The sequence below is a fragment of the Pyxicephalus adspersus genome, chromosome Z (assembly GCF_032062135.1).
Source record: "Pyxicephalus adspersus chromosome Z, UCB_Pads_2.0, whole genome shotgun sequence".
Classification (NCBI taxonomy): domain Eukaryota; kingdom Metazoa; phylum Chordata; class Amphibia; order Anura; family Pyxicephalidae; genus Pyxicephalus; species Pyxicephalus adspersus.
In genome coordinates this window covers 8,205,511-8,222,866 of record NC_092871.1, presented here as the reverse complement: position 1 = coordinate 8,222,866, position 17,356 = coordinate 8,205,511, and the positions used below count along the sequence as shown (strand labels likewise).

At 39.4% G+C, this 17,356-nt stretch overlaps 1 protein-coding gene across 15 annotated transcripts in view; it reads left to right on the top strand.

Annotated features, from left to right (window-relative positions):
* SYNGAP1 (synaptic Ras GTPase activating protein 1) overlaps positions 1–17,356 on the top strand; it is a 154,793-nt gene that overhangs the window by 101,480 nt on the left and 35,957 nt on the right. For all 15 annotated transcript variants that reach the window (XM_072430381.1, XM_072430369.1, XM_072430374.1 and 12 more), the window contains 2 exons: positions 4,074–4,628; positions 16,943–17,087. In XM_072430381.1, the coding sequence (XP_072286482.1) occupies positions 4,074–4,628; positions 16,943–17,087 (700 nt within the window). The remainder of the gene's footprint in view (positions 1–4,073; positions 4,629–16,942; positions 17,088–17,356) is intronic.

The following is a 17,356-nucleotide window of genomic DNA, read 5'->3' as shown; positions in this document are numbered from 1 at the left end:
GGGAGGTTTCCTACACCCCCACGTACCCAGATGCCTTGCTCTGTTAGACAGCAGGGTGGCATTTATGGTGCAGGTATGAATAAGTGTGCATTGAGGTGGAAGGGTGGCTTTCAGAACATATTGTCACTTGACACTAAATGAGCAAGTGTCTCTTCAAGCAAGCTGTCAGAATCATCCTGTGAATAAAATGCCAAAGATTGATTTCCGCCATTTCTAACTAGGCCTCTGAATTTATCATTTACTTCATCAAGTTCTGCAGAAGTAGGCACATTCGCTTTTTTTTTTCACCAGCAGCGGGCAAACAGGCAATCAGCTGTATAAAATATGGCTTGTTGTCCACACTTCATTCTTGTTTGGTTCATAAATGACCCAGAAAGCCTGGAAAATCCCCCTGCCGCACAGACAATTAACACAGCTAAAAATTGTGGCTCAGTCAGCATGTCACTTTAAGCCAAGCACAAATAATTAGCAAGATAAAGTGTGCAGCGCTAACTCCATCTTAGCGTGCATTAAAGAGCAGCGTATAGGAAATGGCAGCTCGGCAGGAACGTCACACTACATTACTGACAGCAAATAAATGCTATATGCTATGGTATTAAAAATGACAGCGCTCATTAATCATTGAAATGTGTGTCGTGTCTTGATTAGTAGATGTCCTATATCTGTTTGTTATAATATATGGCGTGACGCGTCACCCCATCACCGCCTGTGCGTGCTTCTTCACCCTGACTGACAGATTGCAGGCAGTGGGAACAGGTTAATCAGAGGCAGTTTAATACCGTCAACTGGAGATGAATTGTGCCATTCCTAAAAATGATACTGGCCATTCAGTGGTTGTTGTTATTTTGCCACAGTATTGTTTATTTCAAAGTGGAACACAAGTTCAGCTTTTTAGATCTAGGTCCACCTTTCTCTAAAATTTCAGTACTGGAGATGGTGACCTCGCATTCCTGGATCTACTCAGAGGCTGACAATGCTGTTGTTAATTGAAAGCCGTTAGCTCATTGATGTCACTTTGCCATAGGAAGAGCTAATACTGGGAGGATCTGAAACTGTAACTCTATTCACTAAACCGTTTTTGTACTCCTTTTCCCGCCATCTTATTCTTCTTCCACTTACTCTTCCTTGGCTCAATGTTTGGCCATCTTTGCTGGGTTAATGTAACTCGCAGTTATGGGAGTCCTTTCAAGCCTGGCTACTACAGGGGAAGCTGGATTGGGAGTGTCTTGGAAATCAACTTTTTGCACTCACAATCACAGCATAACACATGTTCTGTTAGACATTGGGGACTCCTACAGCAGGGAGGCAGTGCTGGTGAGCACCGTTCAAGAACAAGCATTAGGACAAGTTGGAAAACCTGTTGGGGTTTCTTTTGTTACCTCAGTAATAAATGCCTAGGGAGTTGTTTCCTCTCTTCCCTTCTCCACTGACCTACATTTTCTTTACACATGTACCAGCCCAGCTACTTGCTACCATCAATTCAATAAAACTGCTTCAGTGGCCAATAATGAGGACCTAAAGTCTGCTTTGCAGTAGGGATTTGACTGCTTCTCTGCAGCACAAATCTATGCTGATCTGCCTATAACCAGGATCATCTTCCTCCTAGCAATCCCTGTAAAGCAAAGGCACCGTTTGGCACAGTCAAAGAAAAATAAATCCACCCTCAGGTCTGACCTCACCAACGGCCATCCCCTTCCAATGCAAGCTTTCTTTTTGGCTTCTGAGGTGCTGTCATTACACTGCAGGGTAATGGGTCATCTCCAGGAGCAAAGTTTACCCCTAAAGTCAAGACAATTAATGTAGCAGCATCAAAGGTAATCAATGACTAGTGATATCTGCTCTTAGTACATAAAAAAATGTAAAATTGTTTGCTTTGGATCTTGTTATGATGATTTTCTTCCTTGTAATGATAACTTCAGCTATAAATATTGGAATTCATTCATGATTGATGCAGAGAATTCATAAGAAAATATGCTCAAAAATTATTTTTTTATTGTACTTTTTCCCCTGGATCATTACAATTAGAAACCTAATAATGTTTATGAGACATAGTGGACAAAGCCAACAGTGGGCCCCTGTTCAGAAATGGATTGGGGCCCTTCTTCTGCACTGACTGGGGGGCTTTGTGGTAAACCAAAGATCCCCTCATAAACAGCATGTTAGCATCAGGTGGTCATGGATAATTTGACCTATGGAGGATGGAGGGGAACTCCTACGCTTGTCCCAGACCCATGAGAAAAGTCCAATATTGTATTGGAAGATCACTGGTTGCTGGCAGACAATGCACACCTCCCCTTTGCACTGGCCTCCATAACAAACAACCCGCTGCGTGCCAAATTTCCCTCCAGGAGCTTGTGCATGGTGAAGTTCAGTGTTTCTCCTGAAAGAATATAAGTGCAGTATATGAGCTCTGTAGAGTTGCTAAGTAACAGTATATAATAGTAATTATGCAGCAACCAAGAATCAAAGATCAGCTCTGGGAAATGGGGAGAAGGGACTGAGCTGATGTACACAATGTGATGAGAATCTATCGACCGCATACCACAGAACGAGCCATCGTATGGACCAAACCTTTGATCATGCCGCCTGACAAATCCCTAATTCCATACTCATTTTTGGAGGTTCTATCGAAAGATAGAAGTTTAGTTTTATTGCTGAGTACATGATAATCTTTTTAAGTGACTCACGCCATCTTATATCAGCAACAAGGTTGACATATTGACATTAGAAAATCACAATACTGGGAAGCACTTAGGAATTATCACTTCGTACATTTTATGTGATCTTAAATATTTGGATAATATAGTAGAACCCACTGCATGTTTTTTTTTTTTTTTGCTAATCGTTTATAAGAGATGCAAACCTTAACTGCATGTAATAATTTGTAAAGCCCCGTGCATTCTATAGCATATTGCATAATGTGGTTTTAGCAAAAAAACTTGATTTAATGTTTTTACATATTTTGTTGCATTTCATTGTTCTGCTGATTCTTCAGCCAGTTCTGGTTCATTCAGGGGAACATCATGGTGATTCTGCCTCTTCTTACCAGACCCCAGTCACATGGAAGTATGGGAAAAAGTCTTCAGCCCTGTGCCTAGTTAGGACTAGATGCTTACACAGGACTATGGGAATTTGATCCCATTAAGCCAAAAAAGCAGGCATATGGACAGGTAGTCATGCAGAATGAGAAGATCTGGTTGTCAATCTGCATTCCAATTTGAATAAAGGACTCTGTACAGACCAGTATTATCAAACTACCCAAACCATATCTTTATGGAACTGGCTTTGTACGCGAGACAACAGAGAAGGGCCTTCACCGAACTGATACCACAAGTGTAAGTGCACAGTTGCCCAAACTGTCTTTGCACTTTGTAGTATTAACTGTAAAATTTTCCCTACTGGAAAATCAGGAAAAATAACCATGTTTCTTTTTTTGGCCCTATTATGTATATAATTTACTTTTAGAGCCAAAGTATTGCTCTATCCTGTGATGAGGTCTATTGAAACCTCATGGCCCTGCACTATGATTATCTGGACAGGGAGCAACTATTTGGAATGGCAGAAACATTCCCCAGAAGGGAATTAATAATCCTTTTACAGGTTTTGATATAATTTCATCAGTTTTTGCTATGTGCAGTTTGAGTTGACCTTTACCCATAGTTTTTTATAAGGAAAATATAAACCCTAAATAAATGGAATTTAATTTGAAAAAGCACTGTATATCATTAATAATTTCCAAATTTTCAATGCAATACCTGTAGCATTTAAATTCTCCAGCAGGGCAGGTATTCTGAAGGGGACAACAGTGGGCCGTGGCTGCATATTTTGTGTTCATTTGTAGCCACCGTCGGAAACCTGTGAGGTTGGGTGACAATGCAAGTTGGGAGACAGCAACAGATCTTTGCCACCCTATAATAGGAAGTGATTAAACAAGGCAGGGTCAGCATGGCAGGATCCATTCAAAAAATTAAAAACTTTTATCAAATTTAGGTTTAGATATACTTTAGTGTTCTCTTGATCTGTACTCCTGACTTATTATAGATACTGACCTCTTCCCTCCTTCTCCCTTACAGGATAACAGCCGGCGAGTAGATAATGTCCTCAAGTTGTGGATTATTGAAGCTCGTGACCTCCCCCCTAAAAAGCGCTACTACTGCGAGCTGTGCCTGGATGACATCTTGTACGCCCGTACCACCAGCAAAGCCCGGGGTGAGACCGTATTCTGGGGGGAGCACTTTGAGTTCAATAACCTGCCAGCTGTGCGGAACCTTCGCCTCCACCTGTACAAAGACACAGACAAAAAGAGGCGCAAGGAAAAGAGCAACTACGTGGGCATGGTGAACGTGCCCATCGCCAGCATCAGCGGGCGCCACTTTGTGGAGCAGTGGTACCCGGTGTCCCAGCCCACCTCCTACAAGGGGAAGAGCAGCTGTCCCTCCATCCGCCTAAAATCCCGATACCAAACCATGAGCATCCTTCCCATGGAGCTGTACAAGGAGTTTGCCGAGTACGTCACCAACAACTATCGGATGCTGTGCGCCGTGCTTGAGCCCGTGCTGAGTGTAAAGAGCAAAGAGGAGGTGGCCTGTGCGCTGGTACATATACTGCAGAGCACGGGGAAGGCCAAGGTACTTTTATCTACATACAATTCTTGCTTTTGTTTACTTGTTTGATAGATTTAGAGAGGTCATGCTCAGTCTAAACCATGCACATGATTTTTGCCAATCATCTAAGGTTAATGCTTCGTAGGGTTTGCCCAGGGGGCAGCAGGGAGTGCACAGAGAACTTGTGTGACTGTTCATCCTTCTATTTTCTATAAAAGGGGCAGGTAACCTTGCATAGTATTCAATTATACATCAGGAAGGTCACATGGTACACCATGGCATTTCTCTGTGGATCGGAGAATGGCTTTTTATGTCTATCAGAATTAAAGTTTATGTATTTTTGTAATGAAAACATGAAATGCAGAAATTGCAGGTGACGTTGCTTTAAAGACCATGACAAACTTTTTATTTTTCAAGAAAAATACAAAAAGGGGACAATCAATAACTCATGATTAAGAATCTCTCTTGTCCCTAGCTGCACCCACCAGCTCATAGACATGACCAAATTCACACAATATTATATTTCTCAGGGGAACCATCAAAGACCAAGTGTAAGTACCCTAGATGGGCACCCTATCAGTTACTACATTTTTTAAATAAAATGATTTCTGATTTACCAGGTAATGCTTAGTTAACCAAAGCCGTTTTGATTAATTTCTTCTTTCCCTTTTTCTTTTAGCTTTTCTTTTTCTTGGGGTTTTCTCTCTCCTTATGCCATGTGGTCCTTTTAAATTAAATAGCAGTGCTCTAACTCTTCCCCTAACGTTGCTTTGCCTGTAATTTTTGCCTTGCAGTAACCAGGCAATAACCATATCATGGTGTGTCCACCTTAAAAAAAAAAAAAAAAAAAAACATCCCTAGCAGTATTTTTAGTGAATTGCAAAATGTAGAGCGGCAGTGCCCCTAGGTAGGGCCCATTCATATTACCATTTTTTTTTTTTTTACCTATGATGGTCCAATAATGCGCCTTTTAACACATTCTCTATACATATAACTGTCTCTGCCATCACAGCCTCATCAGCAGCACACATCGCTTAGAACTTTATCTCTTTCTTCTTCAAATGTGATCTATTATCCTTTATTTTTCACATAATATCTTTCAGAGATCAAAGTTTTCCCAAGTATCTCTCTTTTCTGCTTCTGTCAGAGAAAACCTTCATTCCTCTTTTCAAGCCTCATGTTATCAATGAGATATTGTTCTGAAGAGATTTCTTCTATAATGTACCATGAAATCCGCTGATTGAAATTTCCAAAGTATCATTCAGAGAGAAGGAAAATCATTGATAATTGTTTAAGTTACAGCTGACTCTTGTACAACGCTGATCATGTCCAGTGATAGGGGGGTCGTGTTCTGTGTTTAGAATGTAATGGAATTGTGTTATGATCGTATTCAGTGGAAAGACCTGTTGGAAGTGTTCTATGTAAATAATGTAACTGAATTGTATTAGGATCATTTCCAGTGGTTATGTTGGGGCTGCTGTGTTCTATTGATAGGGAATAATAGAATTGTATTGTGATCATGTCCAATGGTCAGCAATTGTTGTTCTATATATATATATATAGAGTGCAAAAGAATTGCATTATGATCCTGTCCAATGGCCGCTCCCGTTGGAGGTGTTGATTTCTTATGTAAAGAGTTTAATTGGATTATATGGTGATGTCCAGTGGTCAGTCCTATATATTGGGTCTGTAGGGTTCCATGTATAGAGTTTGATGAAGTCCAGTGGTCAGGAATGTTGAGATTGTAGGGTTCAATGTAGAGATGTTGATTGGACTGCAGGATGATGACCGGTGGTCAGTCATATTAGTCTGTAGGGTTCTATGTATGGCGTTTGATTGGATTATACAGTAATGAAAGAAGGAGAAAAGGTAGGCTTTTTTGAAGGCACGGAGAAGGTGATCATATAAAAAATCAATATAATTTTTATTAGAGTACAAACATCCTAAAAATAGTAATAAAACAATGTAACAGAATTGCATAATAAAATATTCTATCCACACGATATTTAGTAATAAGAAAAATCACAGACTTGCATATAAGTCATGGATCAAGAAACAGGGTCTCATCCCTGACGCGTTTCGCCCAGATGGGCTTTCTCAGGGAAAACGGGGACCCTAGGCTCAAGGTCACATATAATTATAATGGATATATAGATGACAAATATATTGGTACATAATGCCATGGTGGCTGTGGGCTGTAGGGTTCCGTGTGTAGAATTTGATTAGATTGTGGAATGATGTCCAGTGGTCAGTCATGTTGGGGCTGTGTGTTCTATGTATAGACTTTCATTGGATTGTATGACAATGATGTCCATTGTGGTGTAGGATTTATTGTATATTGTGTAAATAATATAATTGATCATGTTCAGTGGTCGTTCATGTTGATGGTGTAATGTTCCTTTTATGGAGTGTTACAGAATGGTATTATGATCAAGTCCAATGTTTTTTTTTCAAGTGTTATGGAATTCTTTTATAATCATATCTGTGTTAAGGTCTGTTAGAAGTTCAGTTTTCTATATACAGATTTACAGGTTTGCTGCACCATTCAGGTTCTCCCCGATATACTATCCTCTCTGGTCTTGGAGAACTTAAATAAATCAGGCCCGAAGAGTAAAAGAATAGTTTTATGATCCTGCTCTGTGGTTGGCCATGCTGGTAGTGTAGTGGTCCATATGCTTAGTGTAAAAGAATTGTTTTATGATCATGTTCAGTGGTCGGTCTTGTTGGAGGCGTTGTATTTTATGTATAGAGGTTATTAGGATTATATGTCCATGTCCAGTGGTTGGTCTTGCTGGGGCTGCAGTGTTTTTTGTACAGGGTTCATTAGTATTAGGCTCATGTTCATCAGTCAGGCATGTTAAAGGTGTATGTTGTATGTATAGCGTGTGATACAATTGTATTATGTAACAATCATGTTAGGGGTGTAAAATTGTAATTATAGAGTGTGATAGAATTGTGCTATGATCATGCACAATGGTCGAACATGTTGGTTGTTCTATGTATACAGTGTGATAGAATTTATTTATGATCATCTCCAGTGGTTGGTCATGTTGATAGTGTAGTGTTTTTCTAGAGTGTAATAAAATGGTATTATAATTATGTGTGTAGTCTTTTGTTTAAAGTGTAATGGAAATGCATTAGCATCATCTCTGTGGGTCAGGTTGTGTTGGAGGTGGGATTATGTATGGAGTGTAACAGAATTATGTTCCCATTATAATCTGGTGCTCATGTTGGAAGCGTAGTGTTCTATATAGAGTGTAAAAGAAATGTATTATGATCACGTCCATTGGTGTATCATCTTGGAGGTGTAGTGTTCTATGTACAGCGTGTAATGGAATTGATTTATGATTATCTTCGGTAGTCATCCATGTTGATGGTTTAATGTTCTATTTGGAGTGTAATAGAATGGCGTTATAATTATGTGTAGTGGTTGGTCATGTTGGAGGTGTAACGTTTTACTTATAGTGTAATGGAAATGCATTATGGTCATCTCCGCGGGTCGGGTTCTGTTGGAGGTGCAAATGTCCACATATAGAATCTAACAGCAACATGTTTCGATCATCTTCAGCGCTCAATCGTGTTGGAAGCATAGTGTTCTATATAGAGTGTAATAATTGTATCATAATCATGTTGGAGATGCAGTGTTCAGTTTATAGAGTGTTATAGAATGGAAATATGGTTATCTGTAATGGTCGGTCATGTCAGAGGTATAGTGTTTTATTTAAAATGTAATGGAATTGCATTAGGATTGTCTCTATGGGTCAGGTTCTGTTGGAGGTAGCAGAATTAAATTTCGATCATCTTTAATGCTCAGTCGTGTTGGATCTATATTGGTTCTATATGGAGTGTAATAGAATTGTATCATAATCATGTCCAGCGGTCGATCATGTTAGAGGTGCTCTGTGTATAGAGTGTAAAAGAATTGATTTATGATTACCTCCAGTGGTCGGTCATATCGGTGGTGTAATGTTCCATATGGAGTGTTGTAAAATTGTATTATCACGTCCAGTGGATGGTCATGTTGGAGATCTAGTGATTTTTAGCGTAAAATAATTGTTATGATCATGTGTGTGGGTCAGGTCCTGTTGCAGGGGAATTTTTCTATGTACAGAGTATAATAGAGTAATGTTGTGATCATCAGTGTTCTGCCATAGAGGTGTAGTGGTCTATGTGGGGAATAGAATTGTATCATAGCCATGTCTATTGGTTTGTAGTGTTGGAGATGGTGTGTTTTATGTAGAGAGGATTAGGATGGTATTATGGTCATGTCCAGTGGTGCAATTTTTTCAAGTGCAATTTTCTATTTATTGAGTGTAATAGAATTATATCAGGATAATGCCCAGTGGTCAGGTTATGTTTTAGGTGTGATGTTCTATGTATAGAGTGTAACGGGATTGAATTGATTACAAACCAAAATATGATCATTATATGAATTTGATTTGGTCCAGTGGTCGGTCATGTTGGAAGTGCTATGTATAGACTATGATAGAATTGTAAAAGAAATTTGTCGGAGTTGTAGTGTTCTATTTACAGAGAGTGATAGAAATACATTATGATCATGTCCCATGGTCATCAATGTTAAAAGTGTGGCGTTTTATGTATAGAGTGTAAAGTAATTGTATTATAATTTTGTCCATGGTCCGCCATATCATAGGTGTAGTATTCTATTCATAGAGCATAATGGAATTGTATTATGTTATTATAATTATGCCCAGAGCTTGGTCATGTTGGGGATGTAGTGTTCCAAGTGTAAGCCCTGGGGCTGCTGGGACTGAATGAGCTCCTGCAATCATGCGCAGGAGTTATGTCATCCTGGCCCGGCCAATCAAGATTCTGGGAACCCAGAAGAGGAGCAGAAAAAGATGGCGGTGCTCGCATCGGAACATGCACAGGTGAGTGTATTAAAAACATTTCCTATCCCTTCTACAATTAAGGACCTGCTTGGTTGCATTTTTTTTATTTAATTCCACTTTAAATTTGTAGTGTTTTATTTACGATGCTCGCATCGGAACATGCACAGGTGAGTGTATTAAAATAAAAAAAAATCTGATTAGACAGATGAGAGTATTTTACTGCAGAAGGGACATTCCTATCCCTTCTACAATTAAGGACCTGCTTGGTCACATTTTTTTTATTTAATTCCACTTTAAATTTGTAGTGTTTTATTTACGGAGTATGTTAGGATAATGATTACGTCCTTTGGTCATTCTTGTTAAGGTTCTTTATTTAGGAATTGTTTATATGGAATGTAAATATTGTCATCATGTCTACCATGTCTTTGTCTTGTGTTCTCCAAGCTTCTTTTTTAAGCTGATGCTATTTTTATGAAGCCAATTCGTCTATTGTCCAGCTTTACATTAAAGCTGAATAAAGTTCATGGAAACCTTTTGCTAAGACAGCAGCTTCCTGTCCGCTCTGTACACAGGTAAAGTTTTTAGGTATTGATCAGTGTATTGATTTTAGGTATTGACCCTCTGAAATGTAGAGCTGTGCACTCGGGGGTTCAGCTTCTAACATTCTGCTTTTTCTTTCTTCTCTGGGAACTTTTTGACCTTCCTGCCGTCTGAAGATTAAGACTTACGGCTTTAAATCACTGTTATGTTTTTTTCCCCCCAAGCTAAATTTAAGGTTGATTTTGAGACAACCTGCAAAGAGAATGTCTGTTTTTGTCTGCCACCAACAGCTTGGTTTTAGAGTTTCTCAAAGATGGAAAGCATTATAGGGACAGTAAAAACTGAAAAGCAAAGCAGAGGGTGGGATCTAACTGCTCTCTATTTGGAGTACTATCCTCTACAAAGCTGAGGAAGTGCATAAAGCCAATTTATTTTCCAGTTATATACAACCTTATTATTATGAATAGATATACCTATGGTATGGACCGCGCATACACTGTGCATAATGTGAATGCACAGCAGCAGGGAGGTATACTGTAAATGCAGTACAAGTCTGGTCATGGGTTCATGTTTAAAATGGAAATTGAATAGACATTTTCAATTCAGCAGATCCAGGCTTATTGCGTGCCATCCATTTTATTAAATTACCTCAGATTTATATGCAAGATTGCTGCCATTGCATTCTAATGCAGGTGAAAAGGTCAAAATACCATATGTTATATATTTCTGCAGGTTGGGAAAAAAAAAAATCTGTATTTTCAATTATTAACACTTGACAATATATTACCTTCCAGTCTTAAGACATTATTCATATCTGCCTGCAACCTTTCTTCTTGTTTTATCACCTTTGTTGATGTCCCACATGAATACTTCTTCTGTTCCTTCTAAATGCCAATTATTTGAAGTGGACCTGTCATTAGTGTAGCACTTTAGGAATTTATTACCCCTGGAGAAGATCGCAATACCCCCCCTGTCCATGTCTTCATTTGAAAAAAAAATATTGTTGAGGCATCCACCAGGTTCAGCATTTACTAACTGGACTTAAATGGCAACTCAGAGACGCCAATCTGTGCAGTTCTTGTCTGTGTTCCCAAATGTCTGACATACCAGCACCTTGTAAAATTGGTGAAAGGTCCACATCAGATCTTCTCAGAATAGCATACACCTTGGCCCTCATTTAATAAAGCTCTCCAAGGCTCGCCCCACTTTCACCAGGGAAGCTGGGTGATCCAACAAACCTGGGATGAACCTCATCCAGGATTCAAAGCATTTGCTCACAAAGAGCAAATTACACTGAAGAAATCCATTCCAGGTTTGCTGAATCACCCAGCTTCACTGATGAAAGTGTATTCTCTCCAGCCTTGGAGAGCTTTAATAAATCAGGTCTCTCTTCTGCCATGTTCACTAACTTCTCCTGTCAGTATTACGGATGCCATCATCTCTTTCCCACTTCTCTATTCCCATCTTTTAGGCTAAACTAAGGCTATGTTTAGACTGGCGATAAAGTTGCAGTGCATTTGCTGCTTCCTCATGCCAGTGAACCGTTTGCTTTGGAGAGACACTACACGTAGGTTCTCCTGGCGTTGGCAGCTCCATTAAATCGAATGGGGGTGGCAGTGAGAGGTACTAGTACGAGTCTCTGCTGCCAGCTGTCAAATCTGCAGATGCTGGTTCTTTAAGGACTAGCTTTGCCGTGCAAGTGACCAAGAGGCAAGGTGCTAGCCGCGGGGAGCCGTGCAGGATCGCTCGATCCCAAAGCAGGTCTAGACCTGCTCTAAGACATACGCCAGTCAAGTTCAACATCTCACAAACTTCAGCAATCTTTGTTCGAGAGAAAAGCAAACCCCCTTCTGGACATCTCTGACCAATGTAGCCTCTTTGATGTAGATTCCATCCAAATCCTGCAAAAGTAGATAAATCTATTTTTCGGTGACAAAAAATTTCCATGTTATCCTTCAGCCTACATGACTGTAGATATATATTATCATCATCACCATTGATACTATTTCACCTCAATACAGAATTTAAAAGTTTAGCCACTCATAAGATGCTCGCACATATTTCAATCCATTGAAATTCCAGCTGTATGTAAGAAGAATCAACATACTTGTATACATTTGTTTTAAGTCATCATTTTAAAGATTTGTAAATGTTCTTCTGAAGAGGAAATGTTTAGATGAGTTTTAAATGTTCCCTTTGCTTGTAATATTGTGGTAATCTGTAATATATAACCGAGATTTAATTTTTTTAGTTGATTTTCTATAAAACAAAAACTGAATGTAATTCTGATCCTTTTTGCTATGAAAACTTTGCTGACAAAGCAATGAAATCCAAAAAGACTTTAAAAAACTAAGGATTTAAGATTGTTTTCAAATTGTTGCATGTGGCAAAAATTATGGTGGCGGTTCCCTATAATGATGGCTTGATTGGCTTATATCTTTACTTAACCCATTTTTTTTCCTCCTATAATATATATTTTGGTGTGTTAATTGGTCATTAAAGCAGAAACGATCCCCATGATACTCACCTGTCCTTATTTAGTTGCCGTGCACCGCCATCTTCTTCCTTCTCTTCTTCCTGGAGACTCTTTGACCCCCAATAATTGGCTGGGTTGGGATGATGTAACTTCTGCACATTCCCGGCATGCCCAAGGATAGCAGGGATTGTCTGGTATACTGGCAACCAATCAGATACCTGAAGTGATCAGGCGGGTAGAGGGGAAAAATGCAGAAGGGACATCACCTGTGCCTTTTTGAAATAATGACCGGCCTTATCAGGAACTTTTCTTGTTCTTTCATTGGCCTACAGAACACCACTCCCTTATAAGATATGGTGATAAGGAGAGCTGGATGTGTGCAATAGTCTAGAAGAACAAAACCAGATGGGTGGACAGCACTGGGATTTTAGTGCAGCAGAGTGAGTGGACCAGATTCATTAAAGCTCTTCAAGATCAGAGGAGAACCTAGGTGTTCCAGCAAACATATAAATTCATTTGCTTCTAGTTAGTAAATGTTTGCAATCCTGGACCAGATCTATTCTAGGTTTGCTGAATTACCCAGGTTTTCCCATGATAGTCTATCTTCTTCAGTCTTGGAGAACTTAACAAATCAGACTCAGAGTATGCAACAAAAAGTGAATTTTAGTCCACTCCAGGTATGCTCAGACTTCAGGAACAATAACGAGGACCCAGTTATGCAGTGGCAGACGAGAGCAGCATGGAACTTTTTTTTTGGAACTTTTTTAATACACAGGAATATATTACATATGGACATTAGCCATAGTGATGTGTAGATGACCACAAGCTACCCTAGTCAGGGCAGCCATCAGAAATTTCAGAAATATTCTTGAGCCCCCCTCTTCCATATCTAACTGTTCTAGCATTGCAGAAGTCAAGCTCCTTTATTTGGAACCTGGTACAGAAGTTTCCCCTTTGTCATCTCTCATGGCAGCCCTGACCGTAGTCCACCGTCTATGTTAGGGTATGTAGAAATCCTTCAGGTCTCCTATCTGCACATCATGCAGAAACTCCACAATACAACATTACACAGTTATAGAACCTGGAAATCTTTGTATCTGAAAGAACTGTTTATACAAAATAAAGCCCACTGCTTTACCATGTAGTTTTCTGGCATACAACCACCCAGCATGAAGCAGGACATTGTAACCTTTCAGAGGAATGGAATAGGTTTAAACATCATGCTGATCTTATCTTCAAAGACACCCTTAAGTGAAAAGAAGAGGAAGAAAAATGTTTCCTTTTATGGATTGAGTAGAAAGACAGGTGAATAACGGCACATGGGGAGAAGTGTCTGTAGAGGAAAGTCAGCATTTCATTCCTTATTACACAACATACAGTTATTATACGACCCCCAACAGCAAACCCAGGATTTCCAAACTACAAATTCTACAACACAACATTGTGTAAATGGACCAACTTGTGTCAGACCTGAAACTGTCAATCAGAGACTGTGAGTTTATTCATATTGATGAAATGATTGGTGACAGAACAGTGATTAAAAGAAAGTCCTTCAAAGTACAAGGAAATGAAATAGTTCAGGTGCTGATCTCACCTTAATCAAAGAAAATGAAATTTCAATAACCCCTGAGGCAGCTCAGGAACAATTGAAACTAATGGTTTATTCGGACTAAAAAGCATGACGGTGGTAAAGCTCCCACCACTCCCGGATCAGCTCATCTAGGGACAGATGAAACAAACATTGTTCAGAACTGGGAAAACATGAAAACTTCTTCTACGTCAGGTCAGATGTCACAAATTCAAAAAAAGCAATCATTTTGCTAAAGTGTCTCCAGATGTCCTGGATATTGATGGAGAAAGTAATTTTATTAGTTGAGATGGCTACCACCAACAGTACAAAAACCCTGAGTAATACAAGGAAAGCAAACACATAGACGTGCACAAGTGAACATAGAACATTGAATATAAAAAGCTTTTGGAACCACTTACTAACCACAAGCTAATGGATATGGCGAACAATTGAATGCAATATCCCTGTGCAGCATGACTTACACCAGCAAAAGTAACAATCACAAGATGATGTTTTATATTGTAAACAGCCTTGCTAACTTAGTGGCTTGGAGCTTGCTTGAGCATAAAACTAATAAAAATACATTTATCTAGAAAGGATTTTTAAAATCATCTGATACGCCATTGGTTCTGATATTCTTGTACATGGATGTTCCATTAGAAGTTAATGAAAGACTTGCAAATTATGGGAACTGAAAACTAGATTTTATTGTCATGGGATGGGTACATTCAGGATTCATGGTTAGCTATGATATATTGCCTATATTTTGTCATAAGAATGCCTAAAACAGACAGAGATACAATTGCACTAATCTCCCACAGTAGATCAATTAAAATGTCAAAGTTGAAAACAATTTTAGGAATAGCATGTCATATACCTAAAAAAAAAAACTTAAATATTTAGCATTTTTGTGATTTCATTGTCATCTGAAAAGATTTGAAGTGACAATGCACAGGAGGTTTCCTGTAGATATGTTTTCTGCTACAAATAATTTTATTTAAGGTCTTGTATAGTCTTTAGCAATAAAAAAGTCATGCAGAAGTCCATCCAGTTATTTGGTAAAGGGACCTAGTCAAACTATCCCCTTTAAAAAAGATAAAATCTTGTTTGAATAAAATGGGCCTGATTTGTTAAAAGCTCTCTAAGCCTGGAAAAGACAGACTGTCATGAGAGAACCTTGGTGATCCAGCAACTTGGAATGGATTTTTTTTTAAAATGTGTTTTTTTGTCAAATGTTTTCAATCCTGGGCCAAATCTATTCTATGTTGGCTGGATCACCCAGCTTCACTCACAATAGTCTATCTTCTCCAGTCTTGAACTGTTTTGATAAATCAGGGTCACTATGTTTGGGAAGAACCAGGCCCCACAGAATTGCCTTGACGTGGCAGAGTAGATCCATGAACTTTTGGAAATGTATGCAACCAAGACCAATGTTTTACAATTGGGTTTCTAAACTGGCTGTAGAGAATGAGCTTGTTGTTCGGTCTATCCTTATCTACCTTTCTAAAAAAATAGTCACTGACTTGGAACAAATCATGTTAGAAGGTTCGGCTTTACTAGCTGCGAGCTAGTTTCAAGTCCATGGATAGAGACAGTGATGCCTTAACAAAATGTCTAATGACAGCTAATGAAAAACCATAGCTGCATACACACGTGCAATAATTGTTGTTGAAAGGATCTTTCACAATCCTTTCCAATGACAAAAGACTGAATGATGCATGAATGAGCACTGTACATATAGCGCCGTTCTGCTCTATGGACAGGGGAGGGGGAGAATGACGGAGCGGCACCCCGCTGCACTCTCCCCTTTACTTGTATTACAGGTGTACGAGTGTCGGACGAGCGCTGTACACATGCCAGATTTTCGTCTGATACTAGTCCTGAGGCGATTATCGGGCGAGAATCCTCTGACGTCTGTACCTAGCCTTACCCTGTACCCTGTCTGTACCCTTGCTACTTCTATGGGAATGTACAGATGAGAATCATCTGACGTGTGTAAGTAGCATAAGTCACGTTTAGATCCCCCGCACAACTACTGTAACAGGAAAGTGGAGGTAAAGCTATGTAAATGGATGTTGTTAATAATTTGATATGAATAAATATATATTTATGTGACTTTTGAAGCTTTGCTGCTCCTGCCCAATCATTCCACAGTCAGGTATCAGAACTTTAGTGGCCTATAGAGGCTTTGGTATTAGAGAGTTGAATGACAGAAGACACAGGGCTTAGTGTTGTGAGAGGCAAAGCTTAGTTGGCTCCTATTATTGATAAGGGATAAGAGACTAAACTCCAAGGATATCAATTGCAACAAGGCTGAAACCCCACTCACATTGCTGTATGAGTTACTAAGTTTGTAGATGTAGGCAATATAATATGTATTATTGCCATACATTTATACAGGTAATAAGAGCTTGGTAAATCACAAAACAATATTGAAGGTTTCACGGAGGGAACTAATGATACAAGGTCTATCCCTACTCAGAAGCCTGGGTTTAGTGACCAAGGTGCTATACAGATAAACTCCTAATCAATTAGCATGTTAGAGAATAGGAGCCAAGTGTCTCTTCTTTACCTGACACGTTTCGCTTACTGATTTCCGCAGGGGTATTTTACAAAGAGAACATTTTGCTGATTTTGGAGATGATATAATTTATTTTGTGTAGGAGAAATCAGAATTGGAAACCAAATTGGTAAGAGGGTGACAAAAATCTGTAGATGGAGCTTTATGCTCTCAAGCTGCAGAGAGCTGGCAGGGAATCCGTGGTTGGTCCTTAGTAAATATTGCGAATCTGGAATCTAGGAGATTCTGCAGGGACACAGACTAAAGCACATGTATCTGTACTCTACACAAATTGTGCTTTGGGAATTTTCTGTTACACCAATCTCTCTTTCTCCTTAGGACTTCCTCTCGGATATGGCTATGACAGAGGTTGATCGCTTCCTTGATAGAGAGCACCTTATTCTCCGTGAGAACACACTTGCAACTAAAGCCATAGAGGAGTATCTGAAACTGATAGGACAGAGATACCTCAAGGAAGCCATTGGTAATGTATATATTGCTGTATTTTCCCCAGTAATTTATTTAAGCTGGGTGGGAAGGAGCTGTAGGCTGGTGGCATCCCCTGTATTGAGGAGAACATCCGGTGGTTACTGAAAAAGTGCCGGGTTGTGTGCCCCAGGTAAAAGAGGCTGGGAAGAATACTGTACTGTACACTGCTTGCCTGGAGGAGCCTAACATGTGGCCCATTTTCTTGGTCAATGAGGCCTTCAGCATTATATCAACAGCACAAAATAATTGTTGTTTCCAATTAAC